This window comes from Myotis daubentonii, chromosome 15 (genome assembly GCF_963259705.1).
Source record: "Myotis daubentonii chromosome 15, mMyoDau2.1, whole genome shotgun sequence".
Lineage (NCBI taxonomy): Eukaryota > Metazoa > Chordata > Mammalia > Chiroptera > Vespertilionidae > Myotis > Myotis daubentonii.
The window spans coordinates 20,615,624-20,629,553 of NC_081854.1; the positions used below are offsets into that span (position 1 = coordinate 20,615,624).

Genomic DNA, 13,930 nt, shown 5'->3' on the forward strand with positions numbered 1-13,930 from the left:
TGATCAAGGGCTGGGGCCAACTCTGCTAATTGAGCAATTGAGCTAATACCTGCAGCGAAGGCAACAATTTGCAAATATCTAACAAGGTTGTTCTGAGATGAGCTATTGGGCTACTGGTAAGGTCCTGGAAAGGGGCAAAGGAGGTGGCTCTAACCAACAGAGCTAGCACTCTAGTTAGGTGGGTCATGAAAAAGAAAAGGCAGCCCTGGCCGGTTGCTCAGTGGTTAGAGTGTTGGCTGAGGACCAATAGGTCAGAGGTTCAATTCCCGGTCAAGGGCATGTACCTCGGTTGCAGGCTTGATCCCCGGCCCCAATCGCAGTGCAAGCAGGAGGCAGCCAATCGATGTCTCTCTCACATCAATATTTCTCTTTCTCTCCCCTCCCTCCCTCCCCTCCACTCCCTCTTTAAAAATAAATCAATGGAAAAAATATCCTTGGGTGAGGATAAAAAAAGAAAAGGTAGAGACATAGCTTAGGTCCCTTCTCTCCCACTTAATGACCATGGGACTCTGGGCAAATGTTATCACTTCACTGAGCTCTACTTTATCTGTAGAGTGGGGCTCAGAATCATTTCTACCTGGCATGGCTGCTATGAATTAAGTGAGACCATAGCACACAGTGAGTCCTTAGTAAACATTAGCTGCTATTTCTAGGATCAGTTATTATATCTTATCATGGTTCCTTCCCTTCAAATACCCAGTGGGCACAGCCAACTCCCAGCACAGGAAACAGACAGGCTGGGAATAAGCATGTATTATAAGGAGAGCCCCAGAATTCTAGGCATCTGGATTTCAAGTGAGCCCTGCATCTGACAGTGTCTCAACACAACTTCCTTCGGGCTTAAGGTTCCAGGGACCTCGGGTCTCCTACACCTGGCCACTGGGAACTTTGCATAAAAACCCTTTGCACCTCTCTTTCTTTTAATGACCTGTTTGGAAATCTATGGCTTAGGAATTCACATAAACTTCTAATTCTGCCTAAGTTTGTAGCTCTGGGAAAATGACTCACACACACAACTACCAACTCCTGGCCATATATAACTGCACATTTTCTTGGCCTGGGACTCTCTGCTCTAAGCTTCCTAGAGAACACCTGTTGAAGTGCCTATGGATTCATCCATTTATTCAGATTATCAATTCATGCTATGCCCATATTACTGACCAAAATAGAACATTAATACAGCAATCCCCCACCTTATCCATGGAGTTTCCAAGACCCCCAGTTGATACCTGAAACCACAGATAGTATGGAACCTTTATATACTATTTCCCCCCATACATACATAGTATGATAAAGTTTAATTTATAAATTAGACACAATAAAAGATTAGCAACAATAATAACAGAAGAATTGTTAACAGTACTAGAGGCCTGGTGCATAAAAATTCATGCACTGGAAAGGGGTCCCTCAGCCCGGCCTGCCCCCTCTCACAGTCCGAGAGCCTCAGGGGTGGGAGGCAACCTGGCGATCAGGGGAAGGCGACACCCCAGCACACCTCTGCTGCTGCTGCTCCGGCAGCACAAGGCTCGGGCCAGCCCTGGGCGGCTGGGCAGTCGCCATCCGAGGCTTGCCTGTGCCTCAGGCCGGCCCTGAGTGGCTGGGGGGCTGAGGGAACTGGGGGACTCCAGAGGTAGGTGCGCGAAGCGGCTGCACCTGCCTGGGGGCGGGCCCGGCCTTGCCACGTGCCTGCCACCTGGGCAGGGCTGAGGGGACTGGGCACCACCATCTTGTGGCTGTGGGCACTGCCATCTTTGAGGGCGGGGCAGTCAATTAGCATATTCCCTCCTTATTGGCTGTGGGCACTGCCATCTTTATGACAATGTGAGCGTCAATTAGCATATTCCCTCTTTATTAGATAGGACTAGAAGCCCGGTGCACAAAAATTTGTGCACTCGGGGGGGAGGGGGGTCCCTCAGCCCGGCCTGTGCCCTCTCGCACAGGGACCCCTCAGAAGATAACGACCTGCTGGCTTAGGCCTGCTCCCAGTTGGCAGAGGGCAGGCCCAATCCCTAGGTGCAGCCCCTGGTCGGGCTCAGAGCAGGGCCGATTGGGGAGTTGGGGTGCTGCCCCATCATGCACAGAGCAGGGCGGATTGGGAGGTTGCGATGCCACCCTCAGTCACGCTCAGGGTAGGATTGATTGGGGGGTTGGGGCACCGCCCCGTCACACTCAAGGCAGGGTCGATAGGGAGGTTGCGGCGCCACCCCCTGTCACGCACAGAGCAGGGCCCATCAGGGGGGTTGGGGCTCCGTACCCTGTCACGCACAGAGCAGGGTCGATCAGGGGGTTCGGGAGCTCCCCCCTGTTACGCACAGAGCAGGGCCCATCAGGGGGTTGAGGAGCTCCCCCCTGTCACACACAGAGCAGGGCCGACCAGGGGGTTGGGGCGCCGCCACTGTCACACTCAGGGCAGGGCCGATGGGGAGGTTATGGCTCTACCCCATCACACACAGAGCAGGGCCCATGGGGGGGAGGGGGGTTGAGGCGCTGCACCCTGTCACACACAGAGCAGGGCCGATCAGGGGGTTGGGGCGCCGCAGCCTGTCACACACAGAGCCGCAGGGCGATCAGGGGGTTGGGGAGCTCCCCCCATCAGGCACAGAGCAGGGCTGATCAGGGGGTTGGAGCGCCTTCCCCTGTCAGGAACAGAGCAGGGTGGATAGGGAGGTTGTGGCCCTGCCCCCTGTCACACACAGAGCCGCAGGGCGATCAGGGGGTTTGGGCGCTGCCCCGTCACGCTGATCCCGGTGCTGGGAGGCCTCGCGGCTCTGCTGATCCTGGTGATGGGAGGCATGTTACCCTTTTACTATATAGAATAGAGGCCTGGTGCATGGGTGGGGGCTGGCTGGTTTGCCCTGAAGGGTGTCCTGGATCAGGGTGGGGGTCCCCACTGGGGTGCCTGGCCAGTCTGGGTGAGGGGCTGAGGGCTGTTTTCAGGCTGGCGGGTGACTGACGCTCCCAATTGCTCTTTTTTTTCTTTTTCTTTTTTTTAAAATTCTGGGCCAGCTTTAGCTCTGGCTCCAGCTCTGAGGCCTCTGCTGCTGAAAGCAGGTATCTGGTTTGTTTAGGTTCTATAATCGAAACACCGTATCAACTCCAGCTCTGAGATCCCGGCCGGCTGAAAGCTGGTTTCTGGGGTTTTGTTTAGCTTCTATATTTGTTACAATGTTTCAAACTGCAAGCTCAGAGGCCGGCAGCGGCAGGCGGGGAACGTTGCAGTCCTCCGTCACTGAAGCAAGCAAGCCTCATGTTCAGTTTAAGCTGCCTGGCTGCCGGCCGCCATCTTGGCTGGCAGTTAATTTGCATATCGCCCTGATTAGCCAATGGGAAGGGTAGCGGTCGTACGCTAATTACCATGTTTCTCTTTTGTTAGATAGGATACTGCAATAAATATTATGTGAATGTGGTCTCTCTCCCCCAAAATATCTGATAACCAAGATGGCTACTAAGTGATGAATGAGGTAGTCAGTGTTTACAACACAATACACTGGACAAAGGGATGATTCACATTCCAGGTGGGACGGTGTGAGATTTCTTCATGATACTGAGAATGGTACACAACTTAAAACTTAGGAATTGTTTATTTCTGGAATTTTACATTGAATATTTTTGGACCATGTTTGACTGTGGGTAACTGAAACCATGGAATGCAAAACCACAGATAAAAGGGGGGACTACTGTAGTATACAATCTATAATAATAAAAGCATAATATGCAAATTGACTGAACGACCAAACAGCACAACGACCACCCGGACAACCTTCCAGATGACCATGCTATGACACGCACTGGTGCCAGGCCAGCCAAGGTGGGTGCAATGCAATTAGTTGGGGGGCCCTGCCATCACCCTGCAATCACCCCACAAAGGGAGGCCCAGGCCACCGGCCAGTGATGCTGTGGCAGGTGTGTGGGGCTGACCAGCTATCGCACCCCACTGATGGGTGGCGGGGGGGGGGGTGGGGATGGGGGGACAGTGCTGCACAGATGGCAAGCAGTGGCAGCAGCGGGGGCAGGGAAGTCCCGATAGGTCCTGATCGCCGGCCAGGCCTGGGGACCCTACCTGGATTGCGAGAGGGCATAGGCCGGGCTGAGGAACAACCCCGCCCCCTTGTGCACAAATTTCATGCACTGGGCCTCTAGTAATAGTGATAACTGAGCATTTACTATGAGCCAGACTCTATGCTAAGAACATACTTGCTTTTCATTCTCAACCCAACCCTGTTTTAGCATCCCTATCCTGAAGATGAGGAAATGGATTTGGAAAGGTGAAGTCACTTCCCCAAAGGGAAGAGCCAAGATCCAAATCCAGGGCTGCCTGCCTCCAGAATTGGGAGGGACTTCACCTATAATCCTCTACTATCTCTCCAATGCCAGGTATCTTTTTTTTCCCCCTGTCCCTGGCTTTGCAGATTCCCTTTAGGACCTGCTACTCAAGGCTAGAAAATTTCATCCTCTCCATCTGTCTCTTCTCTCTTTAAAAAAAAAAAAATCTTTCTTTTTTAATGTTTTTATTCATTTTAGAGAGAGAGGAAGGGAAAGGGATAGATAGTAACATTGATGAGAGACAAACATTGATTTCCTGCCTCCTGCACACCCCCTACTGGGGATGGAGCCTGAAACCTGGGCATGTGTCCTGACTGGGAATTGAACCATGACCTCCTGGTTCATGGCTGGAAGCTCAACCACTGAGACACACCGGCCAGGCAATCTGTCTCTTTTCTTGAACTAGTTCCCATGACCACAAAGCTGTCTCTTAGATCATCTCCAGATCTAAGGCTCTTCCAAGGTCAGATAGGCCTTCCTGACTTCAGAGAGCCTTCACCTTTCCAGTCCTCCCAGCTCCATCTGGCACTGAATCACATGGGAAGGAACTCCCTGACACTTTATTTCTCTGACTTAGTCCCTGGGTTTTTAGTTCTTGATGAGAGGAAGAAAAAATAGAGTGATTAATATTAGGGACAAAGTCAAAGACTTGTATCCCAGCTGTGTCACCCAGTTGCATGGGTAATATGCTTCCTCTGTAAAAGAGGGATTATAGGGCTGCCAAGAGGATTTAGGGAAACAATGAAATGGAAAGCACCTGACAGTCTGCCCATAGTAAGCACTCAGTATGTGACTCAAAGATTGGTGTTTTTCTCCATTCTCCAGCAGTCAGCCTGTCCTTTCAGCCCTATCCTGATGTTCTCAATCACTGTTGTTTAGGCCTTCAGGACTGCCAGAAGCATCTGGGACAGAGAGAAGCCTTGTCTAATCCCTCCCCCACCCCAGGGTACTGCCGGGACCCCAAAGTTAAGGGACACAGATTCTCCTCTGGTACTGCCATGGGATGTGACAGAACAGCCCCAAGGATTGGGCTCAATGAAGGACCTTGTTCTACTGTGGACCCTAGGGAAATGTGTGTTTATGTGTCCGTGTGGTGGTGTGTTGGGAGGGTGGGCCTCCCATGACTGGGAAGCATCAGTAAGCAGTGGAACTGGTCCAAAGAATTTGTGCAGCCTCAGGCCCCTTGGGGTGAGCCCAGCTGGGGCTGCAGATGAGGGGTGGGGATGGAACTTCTAGTTTCCTGCCCAGATCAGAAAAGTCTGGCTCAGAGTTGAGGCATAGCAGAGACCCAATGAATACCTGCACAATTGAACCCAGATGGTCCCCCTGAAGATAGTGGTGTCTATGTGTGTATAATGTGTTCTTTCTAGGATCCCCTGACCTCAGGTTACCCTCTCTTGTGTCCCAGCAGAGTATACTAAGTAAGAGCACAAGTTTAACTGGCAAAGTTGCCTGGATTAGAAAAACCCAGCTCTGTCTCCATGACCTAGGTTAACATAATCGCAGGCCATTCCTTTAACCTCTCTGAGTCTTGGTCTCCTTTTCTGTACAATATGGGGTAGTAAAAACCCCTTCATCACAGGACTCTAGTAAAAGTCAATGAGACAACTGTGCATAGCACCTAACATGTATAAAGTGTTCCATACATTTTAACTGTCATTGCTGTTCCTGGCTAAAGATTTAGAGCCCATGCTGTTTTGGGGGCTGGGGAAGGAGCAATTTATATAGGAGGGCACATCTGAGCTCTTAAGATTCCCAACAGGATCAGGGAGTTTCATTCAGTTATTTACTAAAACATAAACATCTCTGATTCTTCTGAGCCAGAAGCACAACAAGCCATGATGAAATTCTGGAAGTGGGTGGGGAGAGGGGCTAAGGGATGCCATGATGCCAACTGCTGCTTCTCACCAAGCTGCCAACCTGGACTCCACAGGCATAGAGAAGATGAGGTAGACTGCATAAGAGTGCCCTTTTTGGCCAGGTGATCAGAGCTAAGTAGGTCATGAACCTGGGTTCTGGCAAATCACAGGAGCCAAATATATCTTGGAGACTGCCATAACAGCAAACCCATTTTTATGTGCTGGCTGTTGCAACAATCGTGGCAGCCTCAGGCACTAGTTAGAAGGGCTGGGGTTTGGCTCCAAACATGGCCTTCTCTGCCTCACTCCAGCTCACACAAACATGGGGGATTCTGGGGGCTTACATTTTTGTTTGATGAAGTATGTCAGTAGAGTTTTGAAAGGGGAGGGTATAGGCATCAGAGTTGAGCTCTAGTGACTCACTCAGCCATGGCCCCCTCCTGACCTCAGTTTCCCCACCCAGTTTCAGTGAGCCAGGGAGGGAGGGGCTTAAACCTGCTGGATATTGGGACTCTGACTCAGAGGACAAGAGGAGGAAATAAATGCAGGAAATGTGACTCAGGAAGCTATAGGACCAGGAGAGAAGAGGATTTCAGCTTCTCTGGCCCTACCCTTCTGGTCCAAGTCAGCATCAGGGGAAAAGAGAGACAAAATTACTGTTATAACTCCAAACAGGCAGGGAAGACAGCATTGTGAGAAGGAACAGGGATGACAAAAAGGAAACCTGGGGACTCTCCTTGCCTGTTCAGATTCTGCTTCCATGAAACCAACGCTAGCTGCCTAGGTTGGGGGACTTCCCAGTTGCTTGAGAGGAAGAGACAGCCCAGACCAGAGCCCTCTTCTACAGCCCCCACTCTCGACATGTCACAAAACAGTACCCTAAACACCTTTCTGGGCCCACCCAGAAACAGTGTCAACATCAAGACAAATGGTTCTCCACTGGATGCACACAAGAGTCAACTAGGGAGCTTAAAAAATATCAGAATCTCTGGAAATAGGACCCAGGCCACAGGTTCATTTAATAAAGAGCCTTGATGATTCTGACATGAAGCCAGAGTTAGGACCCACTTTCCTTAATCAAGTCCTCTGCATTCCCCACACTTTCTGAGGAGATGGACAGGTGGGCAGCTCTGATCCAAACTCAAACCTGAACCCAGAGTTTCCCTGGGAGAACTGGAGGAAGTACCAGGGTTGGGTGGGTGAGATATGGAGTATAAACCCAGAAAATGGCAGAGGATCTGCCTTACTGTTTTAGCCCTCATGGCCCGAAGGGATCTGAAAAAGCTGAAGAACTTCAGATCCTGTAATAGACAGGGAATTAGTGGACTGACTGACCCAAGATTTGGTTTGTGGAGCAGGTGGACATCTTGGTGGGGATGAGGAACAGATTCACTGATGGATCCATCTCATAAAATATTAAGAACGACTGTTTTAGAAGAATGTGCTGGGCCCCCAAACAAAGTAATATGCAGGTCATAGGTCTGTGTTCTTTGCGCATTCTTTCAGAACCCAAAAGGTACTGGGAGAGTATCTATAACAACGTCTTCACTCTCCAGATGTAGATCCTCAGGCCCAAGAGGGGTGGAGCTGGCCCAGGTCTCAAGAGGTGTTAGTGGCAGAGCTGGATCTGGAACTCCTGGATGTCCTGATTGCTAGTCTCACTTGTCCTATGACAAATGAATCATCCAGCAGGGCTTCATTGTTCAAACTGCCGGTTCAGCAGAAGAACCTGGGTACTTGTTCCCAAACCTATCCCGTCAGGATTCCAAGTTAGTGGGTCTGGGTGAAGGGCCCAGGAATATGAATTTTAAGTCACTTCCTCTCCCACCAGGTGATTCTGCCAATGAATTAAGTTTGGGAAAAACCAGGGAATGGGAAGGCCATATGAAGAGAGGAGGAATAACAGAGGGTGCATACAGCTCCTTTCACGAGGCAGGCACCCAAGCCCAGGAAGTAGCTCCTTCCTTCACCAAGGTGGCTGTTCTACTTGACTGTGGGAGCAAGTCAGAAGACACAGACTTCCTTAGTCTTTGAGCCCCATGACTATTAGGAAAGAGGCATTAAAGGCCCGACAAAATTTACCTTTTAGGAAAGAGGCATCCAAGACTCTACCAAATTTCTTTGTTGTGCTTTGCTCTAATCCTGGAAGGCTTCCTGCTGACTCTGGAACATACGATGGCTCTCCCTCTTTTCTCATTCATTCTAAGTTTTCCCTACTTCTCTATTCATCTAAGTATTAGCTTGTTATATTCTCTGACATGGGGCTCAGGATAAAAACCTTGATTCATATATTCATTCATTAGTCAATTCATTCCACAGCAATTCTCAACACTAGTTAGGCATTCACTCCAACATACCAATGCAAACCATCTTGGATGGGCCTCAGGTTCCTTGTACAAAGGGCAATGTGGTAATAATAAATACTGAAATGCATAGAACTTCAAATTTAGCAATCCCACAGCATTCTAGGAATTTATCCTACAGATGATTAAAGGGTACTCATTACAGTACTGTTTATAAGAGTAAAGCTGAACATAGCCTGTGGTAGAGTCTACTGGTCAACAGCAAGACTTCTATAAAGTCAAATTCTAGCTCTACTTCTGACCAGATGACTCTGGGAAGTCACTAAACCTTCCCAGACCCCAGTCTCCTCATCTGTAAAATGAGGAAGTAGTGAGACCTACCTCACAGAGCTATTGGGAGGGTTAAATGAGTAATAAAGGTAATGTACTGCTTGATATACAGGTAGGATTCTATAAATGTTACCTATTCTTACTACTAAGCCACTATTAATAACAATGAGATATACATGTATGTGCTGAATATGTAATGATCTTCAAGTTATTATTGTTCAAGTGAAAAAAAGCAACTGGTTAATATGCTCAGTGTTCTATGCAATAAAACAATCAAAACAATGAAAAAGCTGGAGGAAAAATATGACTATGTTCATACAGAATATCTCACAAAATACACAAAAATTGGGAACATGGAAGTTTGGGAGGGAGACTTTACTTTTCGCCTTTCAAATGGTTTGATTTTATCACAAGTTTTAAAAACAACTAAAGAACGAAAAATGCTCTAATAAACAAACAGCATTTTTATTTGGTGAATCTGATATGTAGTCAAGACTGGCACTCAGTGCTCATACAACTGCCTGCTCAAGATGGGATTGTGAGGATATGTATAAGATACTGGCCTGCCCCAAAGCAACCCCCCATTCTGGGTGCAGAGCCATATTACAACCACGAAACTCCTGCCCCTGGTGCTAGAGCAGAGGGGAGTCCTCCCTGCTTGCGAGGGTGAGAAGGATATCAAATGGCTGAGCTCTGGACCTGCTGCAGCTAAGCTGGGTTACTGCTGCTCACTGTCCACCAGACTGGGACTTAAGCTGGTATGACTCCTGGCCTGAAGAACCATCTTCTCCTACAACCATGGTGCTTCTGCGATTTGTACCTAAAGACTGGGTAAAATACAGGTGACTGTTTCTAAGGCAGGTGGTCCTGGGGAGATGAGGGAAGCACGGCAGCTGTGGTTCCCCAAATCCTAATCCTAGCAGCCCATGCTGACTTCTTCACCTATACCCGTGGTCGGCAAACTGTGGCTCGTGAGCCACATGCGGCTCTTTGGCCCCTTGAGTGTGGCTCTTTCTAAGCCTTAGGAGTACTCTAATTAAGTTATTAACAATGTACCTACCGATATAGTTTAAGTTTAAAAAATTTGGCTCTCAAAAGAAATTTCAACCGTTGTACTGTTGATATTTGGCTCTGTTGACTAATGAGTTTGCCGACCACTGACCTATACAATGAGGATAATGACAGTATCTATCTCATGGGTTTGTTGGGAGGACTACATGAGTTATTGACAATAAACACAACAATTTACATTTATTGAGTGTTAACTACATGACAGGCACTAGTCTCAGAGTTCACAATCACCTAGAAGGTAAAGTCAGTTATCAACTTGAGTTTAAAGACAAGGAAATCAAGGCTCAGAAAGGTTAACTATGGCAATAACAGAACTGGGACGTTTGACTTTAGAGCCACCAAAGAACACTGCTTTCGAAGTTATTATAAAAGTAAAGCCAGGCCTGGCCGGTGTGGCTCAGTGGTTGAGTGTCAACCTATGAACCAGGAGGTCACAGTTTGTGGGCTTGATCCCCAGTAAGGGGTACGCAGGAGGCAGCCAATCAATGATTCTCTCTCATCATTGATGTTTCTATCTCTCTCTTCCTCTCCCTTCCTCTCTGGAAAAAAAACAACAAAAAAAGTAAAGCCAGTACTTGGCTTGCTGTGCTGTAAGGGCTCAGTGTGAACTATTATTATGGGGAAGAAGGTGGGAAGGGTCTAGACACACTTTACATGGGGTCCCTCTCTCCAGCTAGCTTTCAGGTGTGCATGACTCGACCTCTTTTCTCGCCTCCATCTCTCTCACCTGTTACCAAGGGCAACAGGTCTCCATCAGGCCTGTGGGGATCCAGAAGGCCAAAATGGCTTCAACAGAGTCTCTTGAGATGGTTCTCTTACCTGACTCCTGTTTATGCCCAGGGCCCTAGGGAGAGGCTCTAGAAAAATCTGGCTTACCCATACCATTGCTAACCTCACGGGACAGAGCACTCTCTACTGCAGCGGTCACCAACCACTGGTGGTCCATGAGGTCCAAAAGGTTGGCGACCGCTGCTCTACTGAGTGGTAAGGGAACTGAAATGGACTAATCTTAAATTCAATATTCTCTTGAAGCTGTTTATGATTTAAGTCCAACTTATTTTTCAGGGGTTAAGGATAGTATAAGATGACTTGTAAATTTGGAAGAGTTCTAAAATATCCTCCTAGCTCTGATGTCCTAGAGCAGGGGTCCTCAAACTACGGCCCGCGGGCCACATACAAATACAAATATTGTATTTGTTCCCGTTTTGTTTTTTTACTTCAAAATAAGATATGTGCAGTGTGCATAGGAATTTGTTCATAGTTTTTTTTTTAAACTATAGTCCGGCCCTCCAACGGTCTGAGGGACAGTGAACTGGCCCTGTTTAAAAAGTTTGAGGACCCCTGTCCTAGAGCCTGAAAAATGAATTAATGCTCCCCTTCAATCCCTCTTTCATAGGTAATGACTTTAGTCTGTTTGTTTCAACTTCACAGACAAGCCACCCTACATGATTCTTCCTTTGCTGTGGGTAGTTTCCAGTTTGCACTGCCCACCCTCAGCAGTCCCCCATTCCATGACTGAGGATAATTAGCAATAAAGCCCCAGGAAAGCCACGATGATAATTTGGGAGGTCAGGGACTCCCCACCCACCAAATCTAGAACCCACATTTCTTAGCACCATTGTTGGGTAGGCCTCCTCAACCATCTGACATCTGTTCCTGTTCTAGGTCTCCCTCCTACTCCCATCTCTGGGGGTGGACACTTACCAGCACTGTTGGCCTCTGACTCCAGCAGGTGGATGTCATTGCAGTCCGCCAAGGAGTGTTCTAGACAGAGCTGCAGGAAGCGAGCCTGGGTGCGAGTGACCCGCTTCAGAAGTGACAGCAGGGCCACTGTCTGCTCACACTCATTCCAGCCCTTGAACCAGCCAGCGAGGATGCCCACCTGGTCTCGGAACATCATGGTGCCGGGCCTGGGGCCAGGGTGGGGGGTACGGCGGTGGCCAGGGCCAGCGCCGTCACATGGTCTCGGCTCCGGGTTCCTGTTACCTCTTCCCTGAAGGCCAGGGCTTACGGACGTTCCCTGGCGTGGTGGCAATAGGTGGTGGGGGGAGGAAACCTGCTCACATCGGGGAAGGTCTTGGTCCAGCCACACCTCTCCAGGCTCCTGCAAAAGGAAGCAAAGGGTCAGATAGAATGAAGGAGCTGGAAATGACCTGGTGCTGAGGGGGGAAGGAGTCTTCATGCCTTTCTCTTTCAGGCTATCCACTCTGTGGAGTTCCCAGGAGAAAGGTGAAGCCAATACCAGATACTAAACCAACTATCCCTCCAATCTTCAGATCCAGAAAAAAGGCTTGATCAGGACTCAAGAGACCTACCCTAAGATGCTACCCCTCAGGCTTGGCTGTCATAGGGCCAAAAGATGTGAATTTATTTATTAACATATTTTAATTGGTTTCAGAGAGGACGGGAGAGGGAGAGAGAGATCGAAACATCAATGATGAGAGAGAAAATCATTGATCGGCTGTCTCCTGCATGCCCCCTACTGAAGATCAAGCCGGCAACCGAGGCATGTGCCCTTGACCAGAATTGAACCTGGGACCCTTCAGTCTGCAGGCTGACACTCTACCCATTGAGCCAAACTGACTAGAGCCAAAGGATGTGAATTTAAAGCAGAGAGTAAGTTGGTAAGGTTTTCCAGAAGTGGGAAATAGGAGAGGCTGCACATTATAGGAAAAAAATCTGAATTAATGGAGACCTGGCCCCAGGTGACTTGACTACACAGGCATATGACCCCAAGCACATGCCCTGCCTTTGTTGGTCTCTGGCCACCTCCTCTGAGATCTGGACAGAGTGACTACTCACCTGCTGAAAGGACCCTATGAAGTATTTATATTATTTCAAGCTAAGACTTACAAAGCTAAGATGTGGGTGGGTGGTGAGGTGGTGACACCAGTGGAGATCTCAGGTATGTGAATACCTGATTAGTAATTGTCTGAGTACCTAAGGGTAAGGGTATGGATAGAGAGGCCTTTTCAGAGATCTCAAACAGGCTGGGGGGGGGAGGGCGGGGGGTGGTCACCTCCTCCACTCTAGCTCTTACTCTAGAAAAGGTGCAACTCTGATTTTAAGATCCCATCTATCCCTACTCTGAGGTGAATCTCTTCCAGCTCCCTTCTTCATTCCCCTGAAGACTAACCCTGACCAAAGTGCTCTGGGTGGTGAAGTCCCTTTGGCTCCCAGAGATCTGAGGATGTCACCTAAAAGCCAAGGGGATGTCAATCTGAGGACAAGGGGGACACTTCAAAAGTCAAAAACTCCCAAGTAAGAAAGTGTCCAAATTCATCTTAGGCAGGAGCTATAAAGGAGCTGTGTCAATTGGACAGACAAGACAACAGGCCTGTTCTTCAGTTGACTGGTTTGTGGATACTACTCTGAAACCTTTTTCTGACTGTTTCCAGCTCCAGGTCCCTATTCACATTTCCCATCTTTCTTGCTATCACTACCCTTGCCTCTACCCTCAAACCATATTCAGCTCCATCCCCCTCTTGCTGCCAAGAGGACTGAGAACTCCATACAAAGATCTATTGAAGCTGCTGTGCTCAGGTCTTAGGGAGCTACTGCCATCTCCTTGAACTTTCATGCTTCTGCAGAGGAAGGCTGCGAGGTACACTTGACAAAGGCTGTGACTAACCTCAACAATCCTCTGTGGGACAACTGAACAGAGCAAACTGGCCTGGCTATCAATCCTTTGGATATACAAAACAAGTGTGGAAGAAAATAGAACCTCCAAAATCTTTTTAAAAGGGAAATCAAATGTTGCCTCCCTGGCTTAAAATCCTCAATGACTTCCCATTGCACTTAAATAAAGCTTACACTAAACCTGAACGTCTTATCTTGTCCTACAGGACCCTGAAAGGTTCCTGTTGCTTCTCCAACTTATCTTGTACCAAGTTCTTTCTTCTTTCCTGGAATCCTCTTCCCCAAGACCTATCTATAGCTGGCTCCTACTTATCACTTAGGTCTTAGCTCTATGTCACTTCCTTAGAAAGATCTTCCCTGACCAATCTCACTCTCAGTCACTTTATTATGTTAAAAGTATTTCAT

The 13,930-nt window shown here is 48.5% G+C and overlaps 1 protein-coding gene across 3 annotated transcripts in view; it reads right to left on the minus strand.

The window, feature by feature from the left end:
• SAMD4B (sterile alpha motif domain containing 4B) overlaps positions 1-13,930 on the minus strand; it is a 47,682-nt gene that overhangs the window by 22,317 nt on the left and 11,435 nt on the right. Inside the window, exon 2 of one of the 3 annotated variants that reach the window (XM_059666576.1) lies at positions 11,591-11,990. In XM_059666576.1, coding sequence (XP_059522559.1) covers positions 11,591-11,786 — 196 coding nt within the window. In that variant the 5' untranslated portion in view covers positions 11,787-11,990. Of the gene's footprint in view, positions 1-11,590; positions 11,991-13,930 lie in introns of those variants that run through there. The other 2 variants (XM_059666577.1, XM_059666575.1) reach the window with 2 other exon arrangements.